This window comes from Mauremys reevesii, linkage group 15, assembly GCF_016161935.1.
Source record: "Mauremys reevesii isolate NIE-2019 linkage group 15, ASM1616193v1, whole genome shotgun sequence".
Classification (NCBI taxonomy): Eukaryota; Metazoa; Chordata; order Testudines; family Geoemydidae; genus Mauremys; species Mauremys reevesii.
Window position 1 is genome coordinate 92,692 of NC_052637.1, and position 12,525 is coordinate 105,216.

Genomic DNA, 12,525 nt, shown 5'->3' on the forward strand with positions numbered 1-12,525 from the left:
CATTTGCTATAGTGCAATCCCTATTTAAACAGTATGACAGGGGAAATATTTACTTATATATATAAACTATTCCCAAAGCAGATAAGTTAACATAGTGAAAGTTGATAAGTTAACCCTTAACATAGTAAAAGCATCCTGATCGGTTAATAATTAAATCACCCAGTGTTTTAATATGTGCTATAAAGACACAGGAGACACACAAAGGGCCATTTGTGAGCTGCAGTCTGAGTATCCCTGGTCTATACTAAGCTCTGTGTCCTTTAGGGCTAACCCAGGCTCAGCAGCTGGGGATCTCTTGCATATACTCCGAAAGCCTTGCCCCCCAGCGTCCAAGCAGCACCGAGAGAGATACAGTCTGTTCTTGTATCCAACCTCCTCCTTTGTGCTCCGAGCTGTTGGGAGTTCAGCACTTCGCACTAGTTAATTCACTCTCCTGTCTGGCTCCTGTCACAGCCACAGAGGCTCCCAACACAAATGCTCCAGTATCACCTTACGATGTGGGATGCGACTGTCAGAAGCAGGATTAATGCTGCAGCAGCTCACACGCTTTCACTAAAGTCTAAGCACATGCTTATAATGCTAATACCTATTTTAACACACAGGTGAGCCAGCCTGACCCCAGCTGGGGATTTGTCAGTGTCCTACTGAGACATGGGAACTTTGGCATGAGCTGATACCTGGTCTGCCAGTGTCACACCTACCCCCTCCCTGCCCCTTCCAACCCAATGGGCTCCTGGAAGGGGGTGAACAGGCTTTTCCAGGGCTAATTTTTGATAATACTCTTGTTATGAGCCCCCTTCCACTGCCGCCTCCTTCGCCTTTGTAAACGCATCAGGTTTGCTGCAGATCCAGAGTCTCTCACTGGTGCACTGTGAGCTGCTGACCCCATTCTCATAATTCAGATACACGCAGTCACCATCTGCTGTTATTACAAACCTGCAAGACAGAAGCCAGGGAGCTGGTGTCAGGCAGGAGTTGGGTGTTTCCCGTCAGTCGCAGACAGGGGGAGACACTCGCACAGTGCAGGGAGCTGCTGCACTCCCCGCCCCTCCCAATTCCCCCCCCCCTGCACCAGCTCCCGGCCCCCCCCCCCGATTCCCCCTCCTGCACCAGCCACAGGCCCCGCCCCCAGCAGGGGGCAGTGGGCAGCAGGGCCACTAGAGGTTCTCAGATCAACGGGCCTCCATGTAGCATTTATGCTGGGTGGGTATTTTAACCCCAGTTCCTGCTCCCCACCCCAGCTGGGTCTGGATGGGCCTGCAGGCCCAACCCACCCAAACTGCCCCAGGGGAGATTCCAGGTGAGTGTCGGCATAAGGAGCAGCGGTAACACCACACAGAAGAGCTGAATGAAAAAGACTCACAGGCGGTTGAATTTGGTGCAATTAACCCATTTCCAGGGCTGCCCCGGGTCCCTCGGGAGGCCTTTACAGCGCAGCAGGAAATCCTAAAAACAGCAGAGGGAGAGGTGGGCTCAGAGCCCCGACCCTGCTGCTCCCCCAGGCTCTGGGCAGGGAATCCCAGGTGTACACGGAAGGGCTCTGAGTGTTTCCAGGGGGTGGCAGGGGATTTTCTCCTCCCTCTTGCCCAGCTCTGGGTAATTCAGTATTAACCTCCCACCCCAAACCCAGCTCCCTCACCCCAATCTGCCCTGGGCTGGGGCAGCTCTGGGTGCTGCTGGGTCTAAGCCGCATGGCGGCGGGCGGGCGGGCGGGGGGGCAAGGCCACGTTCTGTGTCAAAGCCTCCATACAGAGCCGCTGAGCTCCCTCACCATCGCAGGGGAAGAGGAAGGAAAGAGCCCAGCTGATCTCAATAGGAGATGCTGGGAGGGGCCAGGATGAGAGAAGAGGCCCCCACACCCCAGTCCTCAGCCGGAAGGCATCAGGGCTGACAGGAGCCTCCCCCATCCTCAGCTGGCTGCCCTGGAGCACTGGCTCTTCAAGTTGAGCTGGGATCTCAGCCCTGTCTCCAGACCCAGGCAGCCCAGCAGACACCTGAGCCAGCCCAGCCCTAGAGAGGGACAGTCTCCTGTTGGGAAGGCTGAGAGTGGACGATCCCCATGGTCACACACTGACACCAGAGGACCCCCAGGGCCAGCCAGGCCTGGCATTCAGCAGCTGGAAATCCAGTCCCTCTGGCCTCCCAGCACGAGAGGGCTCAGGGCTGCTCCTTGCCCCACAGGGCAGAGCCCAGGTCCTACTGCAGCAGCCAGCGCTGAGCCAAGGCCAGGCCATTGCAGTGAGAGTCTCTCACCAGGTCCTGCAGGATTTCGATCCCAGCCAGGGAGGCATCGAGGGAGGAGCAGTGTCTCTGGCTGCTGTTCCAGTCCCCTTCGGCCTCGGAGAAATAGTAGCACCTCCCTCGGTATCCGACCCAGCCGTCCGGGCAGCAGGGGCCCAGGGCAGCAGGAGAACACCAAGATAGCAACACTGAAAATGGGAACATAACAAATGTCATAAGAGGGGACCTGCCCATCTGTGGCGAGAGATGATCCCTGGCATCCCAGGCTTCTGACACTCTCCTGGCAGCGGCTGGGAGGGAAGGATGCTGGGAATCCAGCCCCCGAAGGGGGTTACTTGATCCTCATCTCACTGGGCTGCTGTCTCAGGTTCACGTTCAACAGGGATGCAACTGACAAACAGCTCCTGCTTTGAAGCACCAGAGAACCAGGCCCAAGGGGAGTGTTAGAGCAGGGGGTGGCAGGGAGCTGCAGACGAGGGAACAGTTATCGGGCCAGCAGCAGGGACAAGAGTGACACTGGATGACAGATCAAGTTCAACCTGATTTGCCAGGTCTGTTACCCCGAGGAATCCTGCTAGCCTGGGCCACTGCCCCCACCCCCCACCCCCTGCTCTGCGCTCGGCTCCCCAGGAGAGGCAGGTTGAGATGAAGATGGGAACAAACTCCCTTCCCTTCACCAGACTGAACACCCGCTGCCCGGGCCCGTCCAGCACAGCCAGACGCAGGGCGATGGAGACGCTTGTTGTGATAAGTTTGCCTGGCAGGAAGGATTCCAGGGACACTCCCAGCCTGGGGGGACTAACACAGTTCAGAGCATTTCATCCCAGGCACAAGAGCAACATCCACGCGATCAACAGAGCAATAAAAGGCAGGTGAGAAGGAAGGACACAGAATGCCACATGGCGGCGCCAGAGCTCCAGTCACAGGAAATGGCCAGTTACACTGACTGGCCGATTGCAACCTGATGCACTTCTCACCTACAGACATTTCTCCTCCCTAATACAGCAGCTAGTACCCAGCTGCTCCGCCTGCAGTGTAACCCTTTCAGTGCCAGAGAGAGCAGCAGCAGCAGGGCCACCCATAACTGACACCAAGGAGCTACTGGCAAGCTCAGCGCAGTAGGTGAAGAACCAGAGGCAGGGTTATTAGGGTCACTATGGGAAGAGTTGCTAACCCATTCCAAACACCATGTCAGTTAGTCTGCCCACCTCCCACACCTCCTGCCCCCAATCACTCCTGTTCATTCTTAGCCTCAGGGGAATTTTGTGTTGACTCCTTTTTGGGGTGGGGAGGAGTTGGACTCAAACCCCTCCAGCCATTTTTGCGCATGTCACTTTTTTCGTACCTTATTTTGCACCACAATAATTCTGTAGCTAGTGTAAGCCTTCCCCTGGGGCTGGGACACACAAGTTTAGGAGAACATTAGCAGCCGGGGCAGTGGTGATCAAACAACGAGCAGGTCATGCACCAGGCATGTATTTCCCTGGAGATTTCATGGTGCAGTGTGCTGTACACACTAGTGCTCACGCATGAACGGAGCAGGGCAGTCAGTGCATACGATGCTTTACAGTCCTGCTCAGTGTGTGATTTGTGTCACTCATTTCAAGGAGCTGCTGCAGCTGTTTTGCACAGTTTCACATTTCACACCCTGTACAGAGCTGGATATGGGAATACACAGGCCCCCAGGAGAAAGGCTGCCAGCCAGGCCTGTGTGCTCCTTCCAGTGCTGCCTAGGAGGGACGGCACAGCAAGGAGCTGACTGTTGCCAGCTCCAGCATCTGACCCCACTGCATTCTGGGGGCTCCCTGCACCCACAAGTGGGGAACCCCAACCTCACAGATCTCACCTTATACTGTGTGAGCCAATGCTGCCCATTCCAATAGCCGGCCAGTCCAGCAGGGAGCTGGGACTCACGGCCCCCCTGTAGCAGGGCAGCTGGCACCAGTGTAAGGATGGGGAGGCAGTTACATCAGTGCAAACTCCTCACACAGATTTACCAGAGCAGGATATGCTGCTCCAGCACATCCTGCTCTGGTAACTTATTGCAGTGACCGGCACCAGGGCAAGCCCCTTTCTTCACCATTGCAGCTCATCTACATTAGCAGTTTGTACCAATTCAACTGTATCAATGTTACATCAGCACGAAGGATTCCTAATGCAGACAGACCTGGCTTCAACCCCCTCTGCCAGCTGCTAAACCCTCCTGGGGCCCAGTGATCAGATCCCAGGGCAGTAGATAAATCCCACCCCTGACAGTCTCACAGCCCCTCCCACCCCCCAGACTATTGGCAGATACAGCCGGGCTCACGTTCACCATGAACAGCCGCCCTCTGCACTAGCACTCACTGTCTGTGCAGGCGGGGGAGTCAATGGCGCTATGGGACCCTGCACTGCCAAGGTTACTAATTGGTGGGTTTCATACGATGTTAATGGCGGTGTCTGTGCTGCGTTCTACAGCTCATTTCAGTGACACGCCAGCACCTGCCAGCCCGGCCCTGGGCACGACCCGGGGATGCAGGAAGGCCAGGCTGGTACCTCAGGGCGACACGCTGCAGGCAGAGGGCCCAGCTCATCGCTGCCCTGCACCTTCTCCTGTCAATCACCCCCACTCTGCACCGGGGTACCAGTGACTGTGCCTGGGGCCCAGCAATAGTGACATGGGCCCCAAGGGCTCAGAGCTGGGCTGGGGGGAGCTAATGTCAGTCAGATCATCCGACTCAGAGAGTGCCCAGGTGCAGGGGTCTGGGGGGAGCAGGAGGAGGGTCATGGAGGAACATCCCCCAGGAATCCTCTGTCCCAGAAGCAGAAGCCAGACAGGCCGGGAGGAGAGACTGTGACTGTGGTGGCTCCAGGGGGAATGGGATGTGCAGAGAGGGGGCAGGGAAGGCTGAGAACTCACCTGCCAGGACAATAACAGTGATAATGAGACCTAAGAACATGATTGCGAGGGCGACTGTGAGGGTGACAGTGCGTCTCTTGCAGTTACAAGGAGGTTCTGAAACACAAAGACCCGTCAGCCTGGGCCGCAAGGACACGTCTCACCGACAGCACCAGGGCTGGAGCTGCCCTAGAACATGCCCCGTTCTATCAATGGCTCCTCCCGTCAGATCCTCTGGGAGAGGAGCCCGGAGGCTCAGGCAGGCTGGGGCTGGCATAACAGTCCCTCCTTCCCCTCAGCCCAGAGCCCTCCCTGGCACCCCCAGCCAGGCTGTCATGGGGCCTGGTGAGCTCAGGGGAACAGAGACAAGGACCCGCATGTTCTGGTGGCAGGAGCTCAAGCTGCCCCCCCATCCCCGCTGTGCCCCCGGCCGAGCGCTGGCTGGGCCCACACTGCCGAGTGCACCTGTCCCCGCACGCTGGGGTCTCACACTGGCCACACACAGCAGAAGGGGGGAGAAGGAACCAGGCAGAGCTGGGCCAGGGCTGTCCCAGGGGGTCTGACACACCCAGCCCAGAAGGCCCCTGCCCAGCCCCACGGCCACCGCTGTGTGCGCCAGGCAGCAGCTGTGAGCCGGGATCGGTGCCCTGAGAGCCCCTGGGGGAGATCCAGTCCCAGCTGCCCACAGATGGGGGGTTGCTGGGCACTGGCTGCTGCCACTGAGAACATGGCCCCATGTGGGGCAGCCTCAGGGTCTCTCTCCAGCCTGGTCCCAGGCAGCAACACCCCATTACCTGGCCACCATCCACTCTTCTGGTGTCCATTGCCACCAATACGGTACCCTCGCTGCAGTGGCACTTGGCTGTCAGTGTCCACAGCTCCTGGCCCCATTGTCTCTCAGCGACACTCAGGCTACAGACGCTGCTGCAGGCGCTGGGCTGGGATCGGCTCCTCTCGGGCTGACTGGATCCGATTCAGCAGCAGCTAAGCCGAGCCGGGGCGGAGGTCCTGGCCCTGGTCCCCCTCCCTGCTCCGGACTCTCCAGCCGATCTGGAAGCCGAGACGGACCCAGCAGGACAGGGTCAGGGGGGCGATTTGTGGTTTCTCGTTCCCTGCCCAGCAGCCCAATGCTCTGCCAGAGGCGGTGTCATGATGATTAAATCCCCTTAGCCCCCATCGACCCCTCTGCCCCCCCAGGGCTTCAGAGACCCGAGCTGCTACGGGAAAGACACCCAGCGGGGGCTGGGGGCGGAGCCGGCGGCCAGGTGGCGCGCAGAGACCCGCAAGGGGCAGCGGCCCGGCCAGCGCCAGACGGACCCGCGATGCCCCGCCCCGGGGAGGTTTAACAACAGAGCACAAGTGGGGGGCGGGGCAGGCGGCTCATTTGCATAGAGCGCGCACACCCCGGTCCCTAACTGCGCATGTGCAACATATCCCTGGTTTGCCGCTAGGGGCGAGGGCGGGTGACGATCGAAACAGATAGTTGGCTCCGCCCCCGCCCCAGCCCGTCGGGGAAACTCCGCCTCCGCCGACCGAGCCTCTCCGACTCGGTCCTCCGCGCCAGCCATACGTGGGGGGCGGGGGAGAACTTTCTCCCGGGCCGCGTCATCCGGCTTCCGCGCGCGGGCGCGACACACTCACGGTCCGTGTCCGTCTCTCTCCCCCGCCCCGCTCGGTCCGTCGGTCTCCCCGGGCGGCGGCGCCTCTTACGGGAGCGTCCCGCGAGCTCCGGGCGGGCGGCACCTGCGGGGCCGGGCCTGGATCGCGGGGATCGGACACGGGGAGAAACGAGCCGCGCTCCCGGCCAGACTCCGGGGCTGGTTCCCGGCGCGGCGGAGCGTTTGAGCGCGCTGGACGGGCCCCGCCACCCCCCCCCGGGTAAAACTCCTCCCACCCAGGGCAGGAGCACGCGGCCCGTTACCCGGCTTGTAGGGCCGCTACCCGGCACACGCAGGCGCAGTTAGAGAACAAACTCCTCCCCGAGCCCGAGCACCCGCTGCCCGGCCCGCCCGGCCCAGCCAGGCGCAGGGCGAGGGAGACGCTCGTTGTGATACGTTTGCAGCCCGACCCCAACATCTCCCCCGCACCCCGCCCGTAGCCTAACCCACGCGGGCCAGAGCCGCCTGCCCCGGGCCGGCCCGAGTGTCCGACTGCCCGTGCAGCGCGTGGGCCCTGCCCGGGGCGGCCAGGAACGTTGTAACTCGAGTCACCGCTTAGCACAGACCTTTCTGCCCCCGGTACAGCAGCGAGAGGGGAACTCGCGGGAAGCCCGCACACAGCGTCACCCGTTCAGTGCCAGGAGAGCAGCAGTGGCAAGGTCAGCGCAGCAGGCAAATAACCAGAGGCAGGGGGATTAGGATCACTAGGGAGAAGGGGTTGCTCAGCCATTCCACACGCCGTGTCAGTGAGTGCCCCCCACCACCTCCAAGAGTCATGGGCGGCAGGTTTGCATCATTTTTGGTGGTGCCCAAGTGGATCCGTCCCATCCATAGGACAGACCAGGGCAACCACCCTGCACCCCGCACTTTGGGAGGGCCCCATACTTCGGGGGATGGGGGCTCCGGGGCGGGGGGGGGTGAGCAGGGTGCCTGGCACCACCAGCAGTAAGCACCCCTGCTCCACCCCGCCTCTTCCCCAAAGCTCCCACCCCTGAGCAATGCCAGGAGCCGGCGAGGTGAAGCAGAGTGGGCTGAGGCCAGGTCCCCCACTAACTCCCCAGGCCACCTGAAGCACAAGGCAGAGGTGGGCACCACCATGTTGTGTGACAAATACTTGACAAAATTACAAGACTTAGTGATGGACATCGGGAGCGGGGGATATTATGTCATTCAATCATTCAACCCATAAAATAGCACACATTTTTCCACACAGGGGGAAAAAACAGTAACTTTAATAGCAACAATAATAAATTCATCTCATAATTAATGAAAAGTGTGTATACTGCATATGAGATGATATGAGAAATGAAAACAAGCTTGCTTTGGGATTTTACAAGGCACTTCTATCATTTAAACACATTTGGTACCTTGAGTAATGATAACACTTCTTGCAAATCACATAAATAGGGAATTCATGGTCCCCTTCACGCTCCCCATTACAAAGGCACGGGGGTTATTGCTGGCTGCCCTAGGGCTGCAGAAAACCCTATGGGCAAAACATATGGAAAGAAGGGGATCAATTTATACACAGGGCTAAAGGGGACTCCCATAGTGCATGAACACTTAATAAATAAATACAAATTAAATACATTACAGAGACAAGAACCTGTAATTACAGACTTTAATGCATGAGACGCTCCAGAGAAGGACGACCTACAGGGAGTAACGGGAGAGGGAATCCTAGGGAGACCAAAGCGGCTGGTAGAGGGAGTGGACAGAGAACAAGGGTAGAGGCAGAGTCACTGCAGGGTTGACCCCGTCTTCTGCCTCTCCCCTGGGGGTGGAGACACTGATGACTGTCACTATAGGAGGGACCAGTAGAATGGAAAGCCCAGAAGAATGACTGACTTGAGGAGAACTTCCTGAGGGCCCCTAACCCTTGCAGAGCTTTTCTAGCGCCAACATTTACATTTTTACCCAGGGTGGTTTGGCTCCCACAAATAAAAATCTGCACATCTTCCACATGCTTTTGGACCAATGGAAAAAAACAAATACAATTCAAGTGACTTTAAAATTGCCTATGAAACGGAGTTAACAAAATAAATGAGCTTATGAACAACCAGAAAAGATGCTTCTCAAGTGAAACAACTATAACTGGACTTCTTGGCAAAGACGTAAATTTTCTTACAGAAAAAGCCATGAACTTTTTGGAAAGGAAGAGCAGACTGAATTACTTGCCTCAGTGAAATTAAACATCCAGAGAACTGCTGGGCCTGTGATGATGATGACCAGGGCTTGCTCACCTGTGGCTCCCCATCCCCGTGCTGTGGAGGCACAGCCAGGCAGGTCTGCATCTGCAAGCAGGCACCTGCCTCAGGTGCAGCTCCCACTGGCCATGCTGGCCAATAGACAGGGAGCCTCTCAGCCAATGGGCTTGTGGGGGGGAGGCAAAGGTGGAGACTGTAGGGAGCTCTGGAGAAGGGGAGGCAGTGGGGGAGGGGAGTTGTCTGGCACAAAGGGGGGGGCTCTCTGGAGAGGGGTGATGGGCACAGGGGTCATTGGAGGTCTCTCGGGGGGGGGCAGAGGGTTGTATGGGTCTCTGTGGGGTGGCGGGAGTGATGGATGGAGCCAGCCGCCGCCCAGGTCTGCTCTGCGTGTGTGTGTGTGGGGGGGGTTGCTATAGCCCCCTCAGGAAGCCCCCTCTGTCCTGTGTATTTTATGCCATCTCTGGGGTGCCCAGCGCTGCTCCTTTCCCTGCCGCCAGCTCCATCTGTCTGTCCCCACAACTCACCAGCTGTGTCTGTGTGTCTCTGTCTGACAGTGACGACTCCTGCTGCTCGCTCGCTGCAAGCTGCCTGTGGCTCCCTCCCCGTCCCTGTTGTGGAGGTGTGGCCAGGCAACTCTGGCATTGGCCCCTGCAGCTAGGAGCTCTCCACAGCACGCAGCAACTCTGGGGACAGGGGGAGCTGCCCCAAGGTGAGAGCCCCACATTGCCAACCCATGGCACAGGGGCCCCAAAGCACAGGGCCTGGGGCCCAAATATCGGTGGAGCTTGGCCCACGTTCATGAATATTGGTGGAGCCTGGGCACCACAAGCCCATATCACCCGCTGCCTATGCCAAGAGTCACTCCTGCTCGCTCCCATCAGCAGGGAGGGTTCATGGGTTTTTTTGGGGGGGGGCGGGCGGGGGAGAGGAGTCCAACTCAAACCCCTCCAGCTAGTGCTGTGCAAGTCATTTTTTTGCTCCTCATGTTGCACCGATAACTCCACAGCTGGTTTTTAAGCCTTCCCCTCAGGCTCGGACACAAGTAAGTGTGTGAGCCATTAGCAGCTGAGGCAGCGGTGATCAAAGAAAGAGCAGGTCATGTGCTAGGCATGTATTTCCCTGGAGATTTCATGGTGCAGTGTGCTGCACACCCACGTGTGAGCACTAGTAACAGAGCAGGGCAGCCAGTGCATACAATGCTTTCTGGTGCTGCTCAGTGTGTGATTTGTGTCACTTGTTTCAGGGAGCTGGGTAGGCACAATTTTACATTTCACACCCTGTACAGAGCTGGATATAGGAATACACAGGCCCCCGGGAGAAAGGCTGCCAGGCTTGCTGGGCCCCTTTCCAATACTGCCTAGGATGGACAGGGTACAGCAAGGAGCCTTTCAGTTTAAGTGTCCCCATCCCTTGCTGTCAGTGTCCTGCCGTGGTCCCTGAAGCTGCCACATTGGTACAGTCTTTAGAACGGTTCCTGTCCGAACAGGATGAATGAGTCGGGGAGGGAGTCGGATGAATCCAGTGGGGAGTAAGAGTCAGGCTACAGATATCAGCGGAGGACACAGCCGGCCTGTATGTTCTTCTTCGAGTGGCGTCCCTGTGGGTGCTCCATTCTAGGTATCGGTGCGTCCCTGCACCGGAGATTTTTTGCAGCAGTACTCGGTCGGGGGATGGGCACGTGCAGGACCTGTCTCGTGCAGCTGTTGATGCCTTTTGTAGCGCGCACCCCCGACCGTCCCTTCAGTTCCTTCTCAACTGTCCTCGGCTGCGGACGGAGCTCCGCGTCAGTGCTTGCTCTCCTTGATACTTTCCGGGAAGGGGGAAGTGCGGGGGGGGGAGTTACATAACTATGTATAGCTTAATACTAAGGTTAGTTAGTTCCATTTAGAGGCTTTTTTTCTTTTTAAACAAAAAAAACTCCCAATTCTTTACTTAGTTCTCCATTTAGGAATAGCTCTACCGTTTACCACTTCATTTAGCTTCCTGCCCTCATCTATTGGGCACAGGGGGAAGAGACTTAACCAAAGTCATGCTGGGCTCAACAGGGTTTAAAAAGTGTGACTCGTGCCATGAACCGATGCCAGTATCTGACGACTGCACATCCGCTGCCTGGGAGAAATTCATCTCTCCCAGAAATGCATACACTGCAGCAACTTGACGTCGAGAACAAGCCGTGATAGGGATCTCCGTTGGAAAATGCTTCTGATGGAGAAATCCCTCCAGCCTTCACAAGAGATGTCCTCCATGGAGTCAATCGCCAAGGGGGAGCCCAGGCTCACTCGCTAGGTGTAGAAGCCAAGAACTTATGGAACTTGTGCATCTGCAACGATATAAACATCAGTGTCATACCAACTGGGATGCCGAAACACTACAGCCGACAAGTTCAACAGGCACTTCTCACAGGAACACGAGTGGGAAATCCATGACACTGTTCTCAGCACAATATTCCAAAAAATGAGGTCACCCAGTAATTGACCTGTTCGCCTCAGCACCAAATCGCAAATGTCCACTCTTTCGCTCCAGGGCAGGAGGGAGATATGAGCTCTGTGATGTGTTTATATCATTTTAACACCTATCACAGAATGACTGTGTGATGGGTTGGATCACAGAAACCCCCCTGGGAGCTGCCACCTGATGTGCCAAGACTACTTCTGCCTCTGCTTTCCCTGCCAGCCTGGGACTCCAGCACCCCTGTCTTGCTGAGCCAGACACTCCCGTCTGCTCCAGCACAGACCCAGGGTCTGATCCACATGCCCCCAAAGCTGCAGGTTTAATTGAAAGCAAATTACAGAAGTGTTCCTGTCTTTAACACTCAGAAGCCCAACTCCCAATGGGTCCAAACCCTAAATAAACCCATTTTACTCTGTATAAAGTTTATACAGGGTAAACTCATAGATTGTTTGCCCTCTATAACACTGATAGAGAGACATGCACAGCTGTTTGCCCCTGAGTATTAATACATACTCTGGGTTAATTAATAAGTAAAAAGGGATTTTATTGAATCCAGAATGTAGGATTTAAGTGGTTCCAAGTAGTAACAGACAGAACAAAGTGAGTTACCAAGCAAAATAAAATAAAACACGCAAGTGTAGGTCCAGTACAGTAATACAACTGAATACAGATAAAAACCTCAACAGTTCCAGTAAGCTTTGTTTTACAGACTAGCCTCCTTCTAGTCTGGGTCCAGCAATCGCTCATACCCCAGTGGTTACTGTCCTTTGTTCCAGTTTCTTTCAGGTATCTTTAGGGGTGGAGAGGCTATCTCTTTAGCCAGCTGAAGACAAAATGCAGGAGTCTCCCATGGGCTTGAATAGAATCTCCTTTGTGGGTGGAGACCCCCACTTCCCTCCTATGCAAAGTCCAGCTCCAAGATGGAGTTCTGGAGTCACCCGGGCAACTCACATGTACATGCAGGACTCAACAGTTTTTACCAGCCAAGCCACATTCCTGGGAAAGCTCAGATGTGGATTGGCATCTTCAAGTTCATTGTTGGCTTAGGTGGTTCTTGATTGGGCACTTAACTTTGCAAATTCCTTTCTAA

General features: G+C 56.5%; 1 protein-coding gene across 1 annotated transcript; it reads right to left on the bottom strand.

Moving 5' to 3' along the window:
• Positions 1–475: 475 nt before the first annotated feature.
• Positions 476–6,010, bottom strand: LOC120383457 (C-type lectin domain family 2 member D-like). The gene is made up of 5 exons (XM_039501614.1): positions 5,914–6,010; positions 5,141–5,236; positions 2,254–2,429; positions 1,364–1,446; positions 476–936 (listed from the first exon to the last, which is right to left on the bottom strand). The coding sequence occupies exons 1-5, from the start codon at positions 6,008–6,010 to the stop codon at positions 786–788; spliced, it is 603 nt and encodes a 200-aa protein (XP_039357548.1). The 3' UTR covers positions 476–785.
• Positions 6,011–12,525: the final 6,515 nt, after the last annotated feature.